Source organism: Barbus barbus (genome assembly GCF_936440315.1).
Source record: "Barbus barbus genome assembly, chromosome: 10".
Classification (NCBI taxonomy): domain Eukaryota; kingdom Metazoa; phylum Chordata; class Actinopteri; order Cypriniformes; family Cyprinidae; genus Barbus; species Barbus barbus.
In genome coordinates, this window is record NC_136738.1 from 19,986,251 (window position 1) to 19,999,676 (window position 13,426).

A 13,426-nucleotide genomic window follows, 5' to 3' on the forward strand; every position below is an offset into this window, starting at 1 on the left:
GGCGGGCAGGGCAGAGTGTTACATGAAGCTTGAGAAATTGTAAGGTAATTGAGCCTGATATAGAAAAATTCATGAATCACTAATAACGGTACTAAAGCAATTTTAAGTAAGCTTACCAACAAAGCAAAGGTTTATGAACAATGTTTTGACATGCTCTTTCAAATTAAAAAGATTAATTTATAAAAGAAACTTTGATTTTTGTGAAAAAAGTAATTTTATTTATAAATGGCTGGTTAAGCTAAAATGGGCCACGATTTTCAGCTAAAATAGGCTGCGCATACACACACTTTTAGACAGAAATTGAGGGTGAAAATAGGTTTATAGGCCTAGATAGGTATTCATACAAAATCTTAAGGGAAGGGAAGTGGTGTGTGGCCAAGTATGGTGACCCATACTCGGAATTTGTGCTCTGTATTTAACCCATCCAAGTGTACACACAGTAGTGAACATACACCCGGAGCAGTCTTTAAAAAAAATTGCATTGCAGACAGTATGGCAGGAGGACAAGCAAAGAAAGGACACAGAGACTAGAAGAGAGAAGGGAAAGAAAGGAAGATGTTAGTAAAATGGGTTGCACACACACTTTACACAGAAATTGAGGGTGAAAATAGGTTTATAGGTCTACTAGATATGTATCCATACAAAATCTTAACAGTCTTTAAAAAAAATACAAGCATACACCCATACATGCACACAAAAGCCACAAATGCACAGAAACACACACTTATACAACATGATCAAATCATTTTTAATTGCATTGTTTAATTAAATATTCATTTAACTTTCCATTTAATGAAATACATGTATGGTGTTGCTATGGCACACTAAAGACAATAATGTCAATTTACTGTTAAAAATCAAATGATTTAAGCTGAAATTACTTGTGTTGTTCTTTTTATATTGGCCCATTTTACCTGAATGTTGTGCTGTGGCTCAATAAGGTACCTGCTGATACTCTAACTCTCATAATTTTAACATTTTTATACTTTTTCACATTTAAAAAATATATTTTTAAGAGACCCATGCTAATTTATAAAAAATATCATTAGATCTCATGCATAGCTTATATGATGGTATTAAGTCATTTACCAAAACATTTCAAAAGTTTTTTTTGTTTTAATTTTGATGATTAGAGCTCATGAAAGTCATGAAAGTCAAAAATCCAGTATCTCAAAATATTAGCATATTATAAGATTAATCAAAAAAAGGATTTGCAAAACAGAAAATCAATACTTGGTCAGGGCTCCTTTAGCACAAATGACAGCATAGAGTTGATCAGGTTGTCCACTCCTCTTCAATGGCTGTGCGAAGTTGCTGGATATGGGCAGGAACTGGAACACGCTGTCGTATATGCCGATCCAGAACATCCCAAACATGCTCAATGGGTGACATGACATGCTCAATGGGTGACAAGTATGCTGGCCATGCAAGAACTGGGATGTTTTCAGCTTCCAGGAATTGTGTACAGATCCTTGCAACATGGGGCCGTGCATTATCATGCTGTGATGGTTGTGGATGAATGGCACAACAATGGGCCTCAGGATCTCATCACAGCATCTCTGTGTATTCAAAATGCCATCAATATAATGCACCTGTGTTCGTTGACCATAACATAACGCCTGCCGATGCCATAACCCCACCGCCACCATGGGCCACTCGATCCACAACATTGACATCAGCAAACTGCTCACCCACACGACACCATACACGCTGCCTGCCATCTGCCCTGTACAGTGAAAACCGGGATTAATCCGTGAGGAGAATACCTCTCCAAAGTGCCAGACACCATAGAATGTGAGCATTTGCACACTCAAGTCGGTTACGACGAACTGCAGTCAGGTCGAGACCCCGATGAGGACGACGAGCATGCAGAAGAGCTTCCTGAGACGGTTTCTGACAGTTTGTGCAGAAAGTTTTTGGTTATGCAAACCGATTGTTGCAGCAGCTGTCCAGGTGGCTGGTCTCAGACAATCTTGGAGGTGAAGATGCTGGATGTGGAGGTCCTGGGCTGATGTGGTTACACATGGTCTGCAGTTGTGAGGCAGGTTGGATGTACTGCCAAATTCTCTGAAACGCCTTTGGAGATGGCTTATGGTAGAGAAATGAACATTCAATTCACGGGCAACAGCTCTGGTGGACATTCCTGCAGACATTCACATTGTGCTGTGAGGTGGATGGATTACCTCGGCAAAGGAGAAGCGCTCTCTAACACTACACTTAATGTACTACACCAGTGTTTACTCTGCTAGGACACCTGTGTGAATTGATGTCATACACTAAAAATCACGACCTTGATCCCAGTCAGTTAAGTCATTGTTAGTTCTGAGAAAAGCATTATTTATTTGCATCTGACACTTGGTATGAAATGTTATGACATTCATACATCTCAAGTTAACTGTAGCCTACACATAATTATTGGGTTCAGCTTAGGTATAAAGAGATTAATTCATAAATGTCCAATGAGGAAGTTACGAAAATGCCATTCATTTTCAATTGCGCATATTTTCCTTTTAATTCCTTTTAATTAAAGTGCTCTTTAGTCAAGTATCTGTCACAAATCTTAGACTTAAAAATACTTGTAAAGCGTTCTAAAAATTTAATTCATAATTAAATGAACCCTAAAGCCTTTTGTTTCAGTATTTTCTTCCATAATCAGTCACGTTCTGTTGCCTGGAAGGGAAATATTTAACACCAAGGACAACAATGGCTCAGATGATCCATAACCACTTCCATATAGGTAGTATCTCATGGACTAGTCTCATTCCTTCACTTTAGCTAGTCCCATCAGCAGTTGATCTCTTCTCTCTCTCCTGGCTGTAAGGTGCTCCTGTTCAGCAGGGATCAGCTCACAGATCTCCTAAAGTAGATGGTAAAATCTTTCAGTTTATAACGATTACAATAATTATATCTTTAAAAAAAAAATATGAGTATTTGGGAAAATCGCATTTAAGACTTCAGAAGCAACTGTTTCAATCAATTTTTCAATTATTAATATAATTGATATTGCATACTTTTATAATTCTAGCTGCTGGCTCTCCGGAAAAGTCTGGAACAGGTCCAAAAGTATTAAGAACCCTCTTCATGCCCTCGCTGTAGCGCTGGAGATAATCTTCCATACCTGGACAGACAAAACACAGAATGAGGACCAAATCAAAATGTGCTTTTGCATTTCTACAATACAGTAGTACAAGTAACACAGTGGACCATAAATGTCTGATATTTTTCATGACTCTACATATAACAGAAATAGTTTTGATCCATTTTAATTCATTTAATTCATTTTGTATAACAAACATTGCTTTGTCCTTGTGAATAACTGGGACACAAAAAGTATAATCAGTTTGGAATGGCGTCCAAAGTGACTCCACAAATAAAGCTACTGGCTTTTTATTTTGTAAGAGTTTTCAAGCATGAATTGAATAGCTCTTCATCTGAAGGCCATGAGTTCTTTTAGAAGGGCTCTTAGCAGATAAGATGTGCACCAGTGAAAGTTCAGCCACAGTTCTTTGCTTACAGTTTCCAAGAACTTGTGCCATTACAGCAATGGAAGAAACCAGAGCGAAACTCTTGTTTACAGGGGGGCTTTATCACCACAGTGAGAGCACTGTAGCACCTCACTCGCAGTACAAGGAGGTAGGGCTGAGAATAATAAGTCATCTGTCATCATCAAAGGTTAGTACTGGTGTCACATGGCAAAGCACGTTTCATAGGGGGAGCAGGGTCATCCTATAGATTTCACACTGCCTTCTGATTTTCACCGTGAACATGAGATCTCTTCAAAACACATGCACATTTACACACTTTCGTGCTCGTTTCAGATTCTTTTACAGTCTCTCTCTCTTGCACACACAAACTTAAGGTCATGTGAGGTGGATGTAATCGAAACAATAAGAAGTTTTCACAGACTGCTTTTTCACTGCCCCAAGCACCGCACAATTTTTTTTCCCATGCATAATGAAAACAAAACCTTCTCAGTGCTTAAATACAAAGTTTCATTATCCCATTTTTTTTTTTAATTACACGGGTTAATAGGTAGCTTGCCTTCTGGTGCATTGAGATGCATGGTTTCCATGGGACCTATAAAAGCGTAGCGCATGCCCAAGCCCTCAGACATCACCAGATCAATGTCCTTCACTGAGATCACTCCATCCTGGATGAAAATAAAGAGAAGTTCATTTGACAACTCAGACTGTATTATATGCTTGGATGAAAGACAATGTTTCTAAAAGTGGTGTACTGATGTTCTGATCTTCTAATCCTAAAATTACAGCTTCCTGCTTAGTAGTTTGTCCAGCCAACAAGGCTTGGTCCACATCCTTGAGAGGAAATTGGCGGGCCCCCCCCCCAAAAAAAACTTTTTGTCCCATCTGAAGAGCACTAAAGCCGCTCCCACTGTATTGGGTTTCTCTTATCATTTAACTCAGTGTCCTCTGAACAATGGGATGGCATGGCAGGGGGAGGCAAGTGAGGTTGTGCCAGGCCTTGGGTCCACTTTGCACTCAGATTACCTGTGGCTACAGATACCTGTTGCCTGACTGTGCTGAAATCAAAGCTTGGATACAGAACAAGCAGTGGGGGATGAGTTTAGGAGGGGGACAGGGTGGTCTTTGTTCATTTCCTGCATGCAACAACGAGGCCGTTATCTCGGTGTCGCCAGGCGGCGGACTGGCTGGGGAAACCGTGAAAAGAGGCCTTTCCTCTACGGTAATCACCAGGGGCAGCCATTAGCTTTCCCAGCTGCTCTACTTTCCAGTGCTGGCTCTCTCTCAAAGAGCTGTCTGAACTCTGAGAGGAAGCATGAGTGGATTTGAGCTGCAAATCTGGCGTGTGGGTCACCGTCCAAACTTTTAATGTTCCTCATCATAAAAAAAAAAACTACTTTTTCCTTTAGTAAAACAGCTAATTTAAAAAGCACAAACACAAAAAAGTAAGAGGCAAGTCCATGAAAACATAAGTCTGTAAGTCTAAAATCTATAGAACTCGACTTTAAAAACTGTATGAGAGGCTTACAGAAATCTTAAGGCATCTTAACCCCACCGATTTAAGGCTGCTCTGTGCCTGCTGAAAATTCAGCATAAAGACATGATGCCACATAAAAGCCAGCCTCAATTATGCCTTCTGAGCAGCATTAGAGTTGTAAAGACTCCTAAATGCCACTTCAGAAGTACTTCTGTGCCAACTTTGTAGTGTAAATGAAAGGGACAGTTCATCCAAAAATTTAAATTCTGTCATCATTTACTCACCCTCAATTTGTTACAAACCTGCATGAGTCTCTTTCTTCTGCTGAACACAAATGAAGATATTTTGAAGAATGTAGGTAACCAAACAGTTGATGTCCCCACTGTGGAAGTCAATGAGGAACAGCAAATGTTTGATGATGGAATTTTCATTTTTGGTTGAACTATCCCTTTAGTGGTGTTATGAACATCAGATCAATTTGAATTTCCAGCTGCTAAACAATATTCAAATGTCTGTGGTCACTGTTTTAAACTTTGATGTAACGGTTAGGTATTTGGACCCATGATAACAACATGAACAGCTTACAAATCTCATTATTCAAAAGAGTGAAACATGAATAAACTCAAATAATATAATGTGAAGACTTTCAAATTGAACAAAAGAGATGCAACAGCACCAATTAACCAGTCTTTGAACAATATGTAACCTAAAAAACAGTATTCAATAACCAGTTTGTGCCCCGGTTTAACTGGTTCATCAACATGGTTTCTTTTAAAGCTCCATCTGACATAACCTTTTAACAGCTCAGGAAGCAGTCTTTTGAAATGCTTGAAAAGTATTTGCTTACAACAAAACAAAAAGAGGAGAGATATTTCTGTAATTTAGAAGCTGACCCAAAACATTATTTGGAGTTGTGCCTCAAACAGTGCATTTTTAATTTATAAATTTAACTTTTCCTTCTGACCAAGAAGAAATGACAAAACTTGGAAAATTATGTAATTATGAGGTACATTGTAAATGCTTGTTAAGAAATTCCTCACACACAGTGTCATATGGGAAATGCATAGAAAATGTTAAAACTAGTGAGACAAAACACGATAGGCTTTAAAATGTACAAATCTAAATTACCTCATCAGTGACCACACAATAACACCACTGATGAGGAAATGAAGGATAAGGAATGAAGAATAATTATTTATAAGTTAAGCTATACATACCTACATATATATGTATGTGTGTGTATATATATATATATATATATATATATATATATCCCACTCTTCCTAAATGATGCATGATGAATAAGATCAATACAAATAACATTTACAGCTAATGTGACATTTTGTCTTCACCCTCATAAGATTTCCTTTAGTTCAGCAGTAGTAGAAATAGAAACGTCAAGTCAGTCAAAAGGGTTAAGGAAGAATAGCATATCATTTTCAGCGTTGCCATTTAACCTCCTGAGACCAGAGAAAAGAGTTTTAGGAAAAAAAATGTTTTTCTTCATGTCTTTACATTGTTTAGACCATTAAAAAATATATACATTTAATTCATAAGTTATGCTATGTCGGGACTCAATTTCTTTAAAAAAATAAAAAGACATGAATGAACATGCATAGGCAAAAACAATAGATTTTTTAAATCACCAATACATTTTTAGTTTACAGGATTTTTTTAGCTTTGTATAAAGATGATTCTCAACTATGTTATAACAGAATGATTTGATATACCATTTTTCTTTCTGCAAAATGTGTGTAAAATGGCCATAAACGGGTTTTCTCATTATATACAATGCATCTATAAACTAAATCTAATTAGCATATTAATGTGTTTTTGGAGCAACAAAATGAAAAAAGAAGTGCAATAATGGGAGTAATAATTGACACGATATTCATAATAGATCTAATATTTCATAGAATATTGAAATATAATTTCTTTCCCTATTCATTTATGTCACGTCTCCCAAAATTTGCAATAAACATGCTTTTAGTCCCGGTGTCCTCATATGAGGACATGTATGAAATCAATGTCCTGCTTCATAACAGAAGGTCATATTTTGATTTGAAACCCCATAACATTTTCCTGAGATGTTGATTTATGACACACAGTTTAAAAATTAGACCGATTTAAATGATAATTACAAAATATTTTCAAATTTACATAAGAGTGTCACTAAATTAAAATCAGACATTTTTGAAGACCAAGGAGAGGGAGCGGTCATGGTGAAACATCCAATCATTTAGTGTCTCTGAAAAGCCCTGAATGTGCTCTGTACAGGACATCCAGATTTAAACTTGTATGTATAGTCTCAGACAAATTCACTAAAATATAATGTCCTCATATGAGGTTGCAGGTTTTTAAGAGGATAATTGTGAAATTCTCTCTAAATACAAAAGCAGAATGGACAGCATACTTTATTGGACATACTGTGTACTGTACATCTGGAACCATCTTAAAAGTCACAGTAAGTCACAGAATGTTCAGAGGTAACAACAACACAAGGGCATTTTCTTTTGTAAGGAACCTCTGTATTAGCTTTACTTTATTATGAACATTCTTCTGGGGGTTTCCTCTCAAAACTTCAATCTAAATTGATATTTCAAAAACTCAAAAACAAAAATTCTGTCATCATTTGCCCATTTGTTTTTCTTCTGCTCACTGTTATTATACAGAAAATGAGTGGTCTGAACTTTGTGCTATAAATATCTTTTGTGTTCCACAGAAGAAAGAAATCATGCAGGTTTGAAGCAACATAAGTGTGAGTAAATGATGATATTAATTGATGGTGATGATGAATCCTTACAATTATTCATATCAAGAGATATTTGTTTTATACATAAAAGTTTTTGGTTAATCTGTAATGTATGTAGGATAAAGCTATTTTCCAAAGATTAGACATTATTCATGAACACTACATGAAAAAAACAAAACTACTCAACAAAATGGGTAACAATGATGTTATGTACTATTGGCTACAACTATAGTTAGGAAAAGGGTTCTTGAGAGTTGATTATACATTTTCAATTACAATTTCACCACACCTCTGTTACACAGTACATTATCCATATAATCCTGACATGCTGACACCTGTGTATAGAACATCATTTAGTGTCACCATGAATCATCTTTTTTGAATCATAAAGTTTTGTGATGATGCCTCCATAATACACCCTGCCTGGAGAGAACGTGCAATTTTGTGTTTTGTCTTTAATTGTCTATTACTCGACTGAATAATGAACAGCCACTCTAAAAATAAGTTCAAAGTGAAGTGTCCATTGTTTGTTGAAGTGCTTTCTTGACTCTGCTTTTTGTTCATGCTTGTGGGCAGTGCTGAAAAGGGTTTCGTTTTTAAAGTGGATCGCCTAACTCTACCCCATGTTCATTTGATACACTGTAATACAGGTGTACTGTATAACCAGGACAAAACCACCAGTGTGAGGAAAGATAAGCTGGCTGTTCTAAAAGTTTCTCAAGAGAAACAAAGAAAAGAGATTGTTTTTTTCCCCTTTCTCTAAATCAGTGATTTGTAAACAGTGAGATAAGACTGTGGATGTTGCATTTTTTTCCGTTTTAACCAAACACAATAGTCTCCGTTCGTTCATTCATTCCTTCCACTAATTTCACTTTCCTTTCTTCCTAAAAAGAGGGTGTTACATAGACATGCATCAAAATTTACAAAAGTTATAGTATTTTCCTGTTCATAGATATGCAAGTAATAAGATGTCAACAATACATTTTCTCCACGCATGAACAAATAAAGGGTCTGTTTTTAGAGCCATGATATAAACTAATAACATTCATCCTGTAATGTGGACAACATATTAAAGCAATAGACCATGAGAAGCTGTGCATTACATAGATTTTACCTTGGGTAATGGTGGTCTATACCAGTGGTTCTCAAACCTGTCCCGGGGACCCCCAGCCACCACACATTTTGTATGTCTCTCTCATAGGCCACACCCATTTCAAGTCTTGCAGATTCTACTAATGAGCTGATGAGTTGAATCAGGTGAGTTAAATGAGGAAGACATACAAAATATGCTGTGGTTGGGGGTCCCCAGGACAGGTTTGAGAACCACTGGTCTATACCATATGATTTATGGTAAGTTCACTGTAATGTAGGCCTAAAAGAGAAAGTTCACCCAAAAATGAAAATTCTGTCGTAATTTACTAACCAAACAGGTGCTGGTCCCCACTGACTTCCATAGTATGGAGATAAAAATACTATGGAAGTCAAAGGGGACCAGAAACTGTTTGGTTTCCCATATTCTTCAAAATATCTTCTCATATGTTCTACAGAAGAAAGAAATTTGAGGATGAGGGGCATTTTCATTTTTGGTTGAACTATCCCTTTTAAGTGGTGCATTGCTTTTATAAAATTGCAGCAACAATTTGAAAAAAATAATTAACAATAATAACAAAAAAATAAACAGCTACATATGTTAAATAAAACAATTTTAATGTAATTTTTCATAATTGACAGGACATAACTGACACAGCTATTTTACTTTACCGTACAAAATTAATTAATTATTATTTTTTTTTTTTTAAGATTTTTTGTGGAAACTGTGATACTTTGATGAATAGACAGTTCAACAAAACAGTCTATTTACTGCGACCTGGAATGCCCATAAGCACAACACCTCCTAACATGTCCTGTCCATTTCACTACCCTCTGTGCCAATGTCAACAAATGTTTACTTGGCGCATTATGAATTTCACCAGAGAATGGGTAGGTAGTCAAAATATTATTTAGTATAATCATGACTCTAACTGATATGTGGTTTTGCTCCATGGCTCAACTAACCTGAACCAGCCTCCAGGACTCGGCTATGATGGCATACTGAACACGGTTCAATGCGAAACCATCGATCTCCTTCCTGAGTCGCACAGGTGCCTGTCCGACATCCGTCATCAGTGAGTAAGCAACATCCATTACAGCAGGCAGTGTTTCGGGGTGTGGCACCAGCTCCACCAGACGCACATAGTAGGGCGGGTTTACCTGTGGGGTTCAAAACAAGGAAGAAATGACACCAGTGTGTCTAAATCAGGACTGACAAGAAAAATCTGGCAAGTCTATGTAAATAATGCTTTCATTAAATAAACATAAATAGAAGTATTAAAACTAAAACATGAATGTTGTAAGACCATTTGAAAATAATTGTTATTTGATGTAATTGCAGAAAACTGAACTGAAGTATATGCACATCAAATTAACTGTCAAACATACTGGCAATCTTTTTTTATTTTAAATCATTTTCATTATTTATTTATTTCAAAAACAATTATTTCAAAAGGCCTAAAATTTTTATTTGAGTCTCACCTTTTCATTGTTGCCTCAAACTTGTGCATCCCCACAGTGTTTATATAATATAATATCTCACAGACTGTAATCATAACTAACCGGATGAGAAATGATGCACCGAGCTCGGTTCTGGACATGAGAGAACACGTTGCTTGGCATCAGGCAGGAAGTGGAGCTGCTGAGAATCACGCTTTCTGTGACAAGATTCTCCACCTCATGGAAGACAGTCTGCTTTGCTTCCAGGTCCTCAAAGACACACTCCTATTCACAGAAAACACAGAGGACAAGAGCAGATAATGGTCAACTATATCACAAAGGGACTGTATGAAATGTATTATAATTGAAGCTGTGGCAACATCTGTTCCATACGAGCACAAAAAAAAGAACAAGAAGAAAACACAAGAGAGGAAAAAATGAACGAGTGAATAATTATAAAAGGACCATAAGTACCTAAAGCTGATAAAACAGACAGGAATATTCACTCACGCTTCTTTAATTATTTAGCAGGAGAACATTTTAGTAGTCAAAGTTGCTGTGAAACTGAAGTAATGACAGATAATCACTTCCATATTGAGATGAAATGATTGGACAAAACCCAGAATACGTCACCAGAGAGAAGATCCAGTTATTTTAAATCACAAGGTCATTTTTTTTAATGTAATTTTACTGTAATTAAAACTCCAAACCTCATTTTTGCCTGTTTGTCTTTATACCCCTCATTGAATAGAGTGTGTTATTGCAATTATATCCACTGGATGGCATATTATATATATATATATATATATATATATATACACACACATATATATACACACACATATATACACACACATATATATATACACACATATATACACACATACATACATATATACATACATACACACACATATATACATACACACACATACATACACACACACATATATACATACACACACACACACACACATATACATACACACACACACACACACACATATATATACACATACACACACACACACATATATACATACACACACACACACACACACACATATATATACATACACACACACACATATACATATATATACACATATATATATATATATATATATATATATATATATATATATATATATATATATGTGTGTGTGTGTGTGTGTGTGTATATATATGTGTGTGTGTGTGTGTGTGTGTGTGTGTGTGTGTGTATGTATATATATATATATATATATAAAATCATGGGTATTGTTAACATATTCTACTGTCTGTAATGTTTTTATACACAAAAAACCTTAAACTTCAGTTGCACAAATGAAAAATTCCATTAATGCATTATACTTTTCAGTTCATGCTGAGAATTACCCTAAATGGGTACCCTTCTGGTTTCATGTGCTTTTTTTGTACACATTAAAACAATTAAATGTAAAATAATGAATTTGGTACTTGTCATTAGTGAACACACTTTCTTATTTTCACATGAAATACTTGTAGCTTTCGTTCCATACACATCAGAGAGATGTTTATCCAGCCCTCTCACATTTTTGGGTCAACAGGAAGTCATCTACATTTGAGGGGGAAAACGTACCTGCACAAAGAATGCTCCCTCCAGGGCCTGCTGCAGGTCGTCATGACTGCTGAGTAGACTCAACTGCTCTGCAGCCGTGAGATTTCCTCTCAGCATTTTGGCTTGCTGAAGCTCCTCAAGCTGTTTCCTGCTCACACACGAAAACACATTATTCATCTTAAATTCAACAAAATTTGTAAAAAAATCTGACAGCTGTTCTGTCCAAATACAATGTTTTAATCATGGTTTATGACTGACAAGACATCTGTTTCACAAAAAAAAAAAAACCTTTTACTTTAACTGAAGCAACTCTGCATGCATCACAGAAGATTACTGTTTTTTATGTCCTAATATGCATTCTAGCCAGGGCACCTACACTGTAAAAAAGATATTTTTTTGAATTTGTAAATAAAAGAAAAATTATTGTAGAGCGTTTTACAAGAAAATACTATTTCAGTTTTTCTAATTCAATGCGTTTCTTTGTAACAAATTTCTGAGTGAAATTTGTTTCTACATATCTTTTACAGTGTAAATTCATATCTAGGAAAGAGAAAGCCCTGCAACTCCCCCTGGTGACAAAAGAGGTGAATCAAGGAAGAGGGTTATTTACACAAAACAGAGAGTACTAATACGTTCTAGAAAACTTCAATTTATGCACATTTTTTTTTCTTTGCATATTATGCCCTCTCTTTTATTCTATTGATCTCCTTAGATCATTGCTTTATGTAAGGTTGTGCCATAAAAAAGGGTCACAAACCTGCTCTGACAAAAGTTGAGCAGTGATGCTAAAGGCAGAGAACTTGACTGAGGGGTCAACAGGTCATTTTTCTTTCCGGTTTTCCTGTTTAAAACTGACCTGATCTCTGTGATGGCCCCTGATGCTTGTCCTGGTTTGTTGTCATAGATCTTGACCATGTATCCTCCACTCAAAAACACCATGGCCCAGGAGCGGCCGATCAGCCCACTTTATTATGCCACATACGTGCAATTAGGAAAAAGAGACCGCACAGTAAATAAATCAAATAAAAATGCAGATCAAGGAGTCGGCTAACATTAGTGAAAATCAATGCATTATCTACATACCAAAATGTCTGAGACTACTTAAACAGGAACTTTAATATTGCATGACAAACAAAAATAATATGACTTTGATGACCATGGATGAAAAAAACCCTGTAAAACAGTGATAACCTTATTTGTACAAGCCAAATCTACCCAAAATATGTCAAATAAGCACATATACAGAGTCACGTGCTCATTTAATTTTGGTCATAATTCACTGCACTGTTCATTTTTCACATGCAATTTTCTGATATGTAGTAATATACATGTAACGTTATTCATAAACACAATCAGAGTAACGTTAGAGTTCAAAGACCACTCAGCTATTCTGTTAGACAATCTCAGGTACACGTCTGCCAAAACTGACAGACTGACTTAAACAAAGCAACGTTAACTCTCACCTCCCGACAACAGTAATAATCTTTCCTTTTAACGAACTCATCGCAAACCCCTTAACAAATGTCAAAACTCAGTCAGGTACTTCACAGCAGCCCTAGTATCACCAGACTTTAGCTTGTCATGTGCACAAAAGAGAGGCGGAGCTA

The 13,426-nt window shown here is 36.2% G+C and overlaps 1 protein-coding gene across 1 annotated transcript; it reads right to left on the bottom strand.

The window, feature by feature from the left end:
* Positions 1-597: 597 nt before the first annotated feature.
* cryl1 (crystallin, lambda 1) lies at positions 598-13,419 on the bottom strand. Its single transcript, XM_079426583.1, has 8 exons — positions 13,283-13,419; positions 12,676-12,783; positions 11,841-11,967; positions 10,364-10,525; positions 9,767-9,961; positions 4,042-4,150; positions 3,012-3,118; positions 598-2,857 (listed from the first exon to the last, which is right to left on the bottom strand). Exons 1-8 carry the CDS (start codon positions 13,321-13,323, stop codon positions 2,759-2,761), a joined length of 948 nt encoding a protein of 315 aa, XP_079282709.1. The 5' UTR covers positions 13,324-13,419; the 3' UTR covers positions 598-2,758.
* Positions 13,420-13,426: the final 7 nt, after the last annotated feature.

Excerpts from the sequence above, each read along its gene's own strand:
- cryl1 (XM_079426583.1), bottom strand. The coding sequence starts at position 13,323 with ATGAGTTCGTTAAAAGGAAAGATTATTACTGTTGTCGGGAG. Across the intron at positions 12,784-13,282 it reads ATTATTACTGTTGTCGGGAG|TGGGCTGATCGGCCGCTCCT; the intron begins GTGAGAGTTAAC and ends GGCATAATAAAG. Across the intron at positions 9,962-10,363 it reads GGTGCATCATTTCTCATCCG|GTAAACCCGCCCTACTATGT; the intron begins GTTAGTTATGAT and ends TGAACCCCACAG.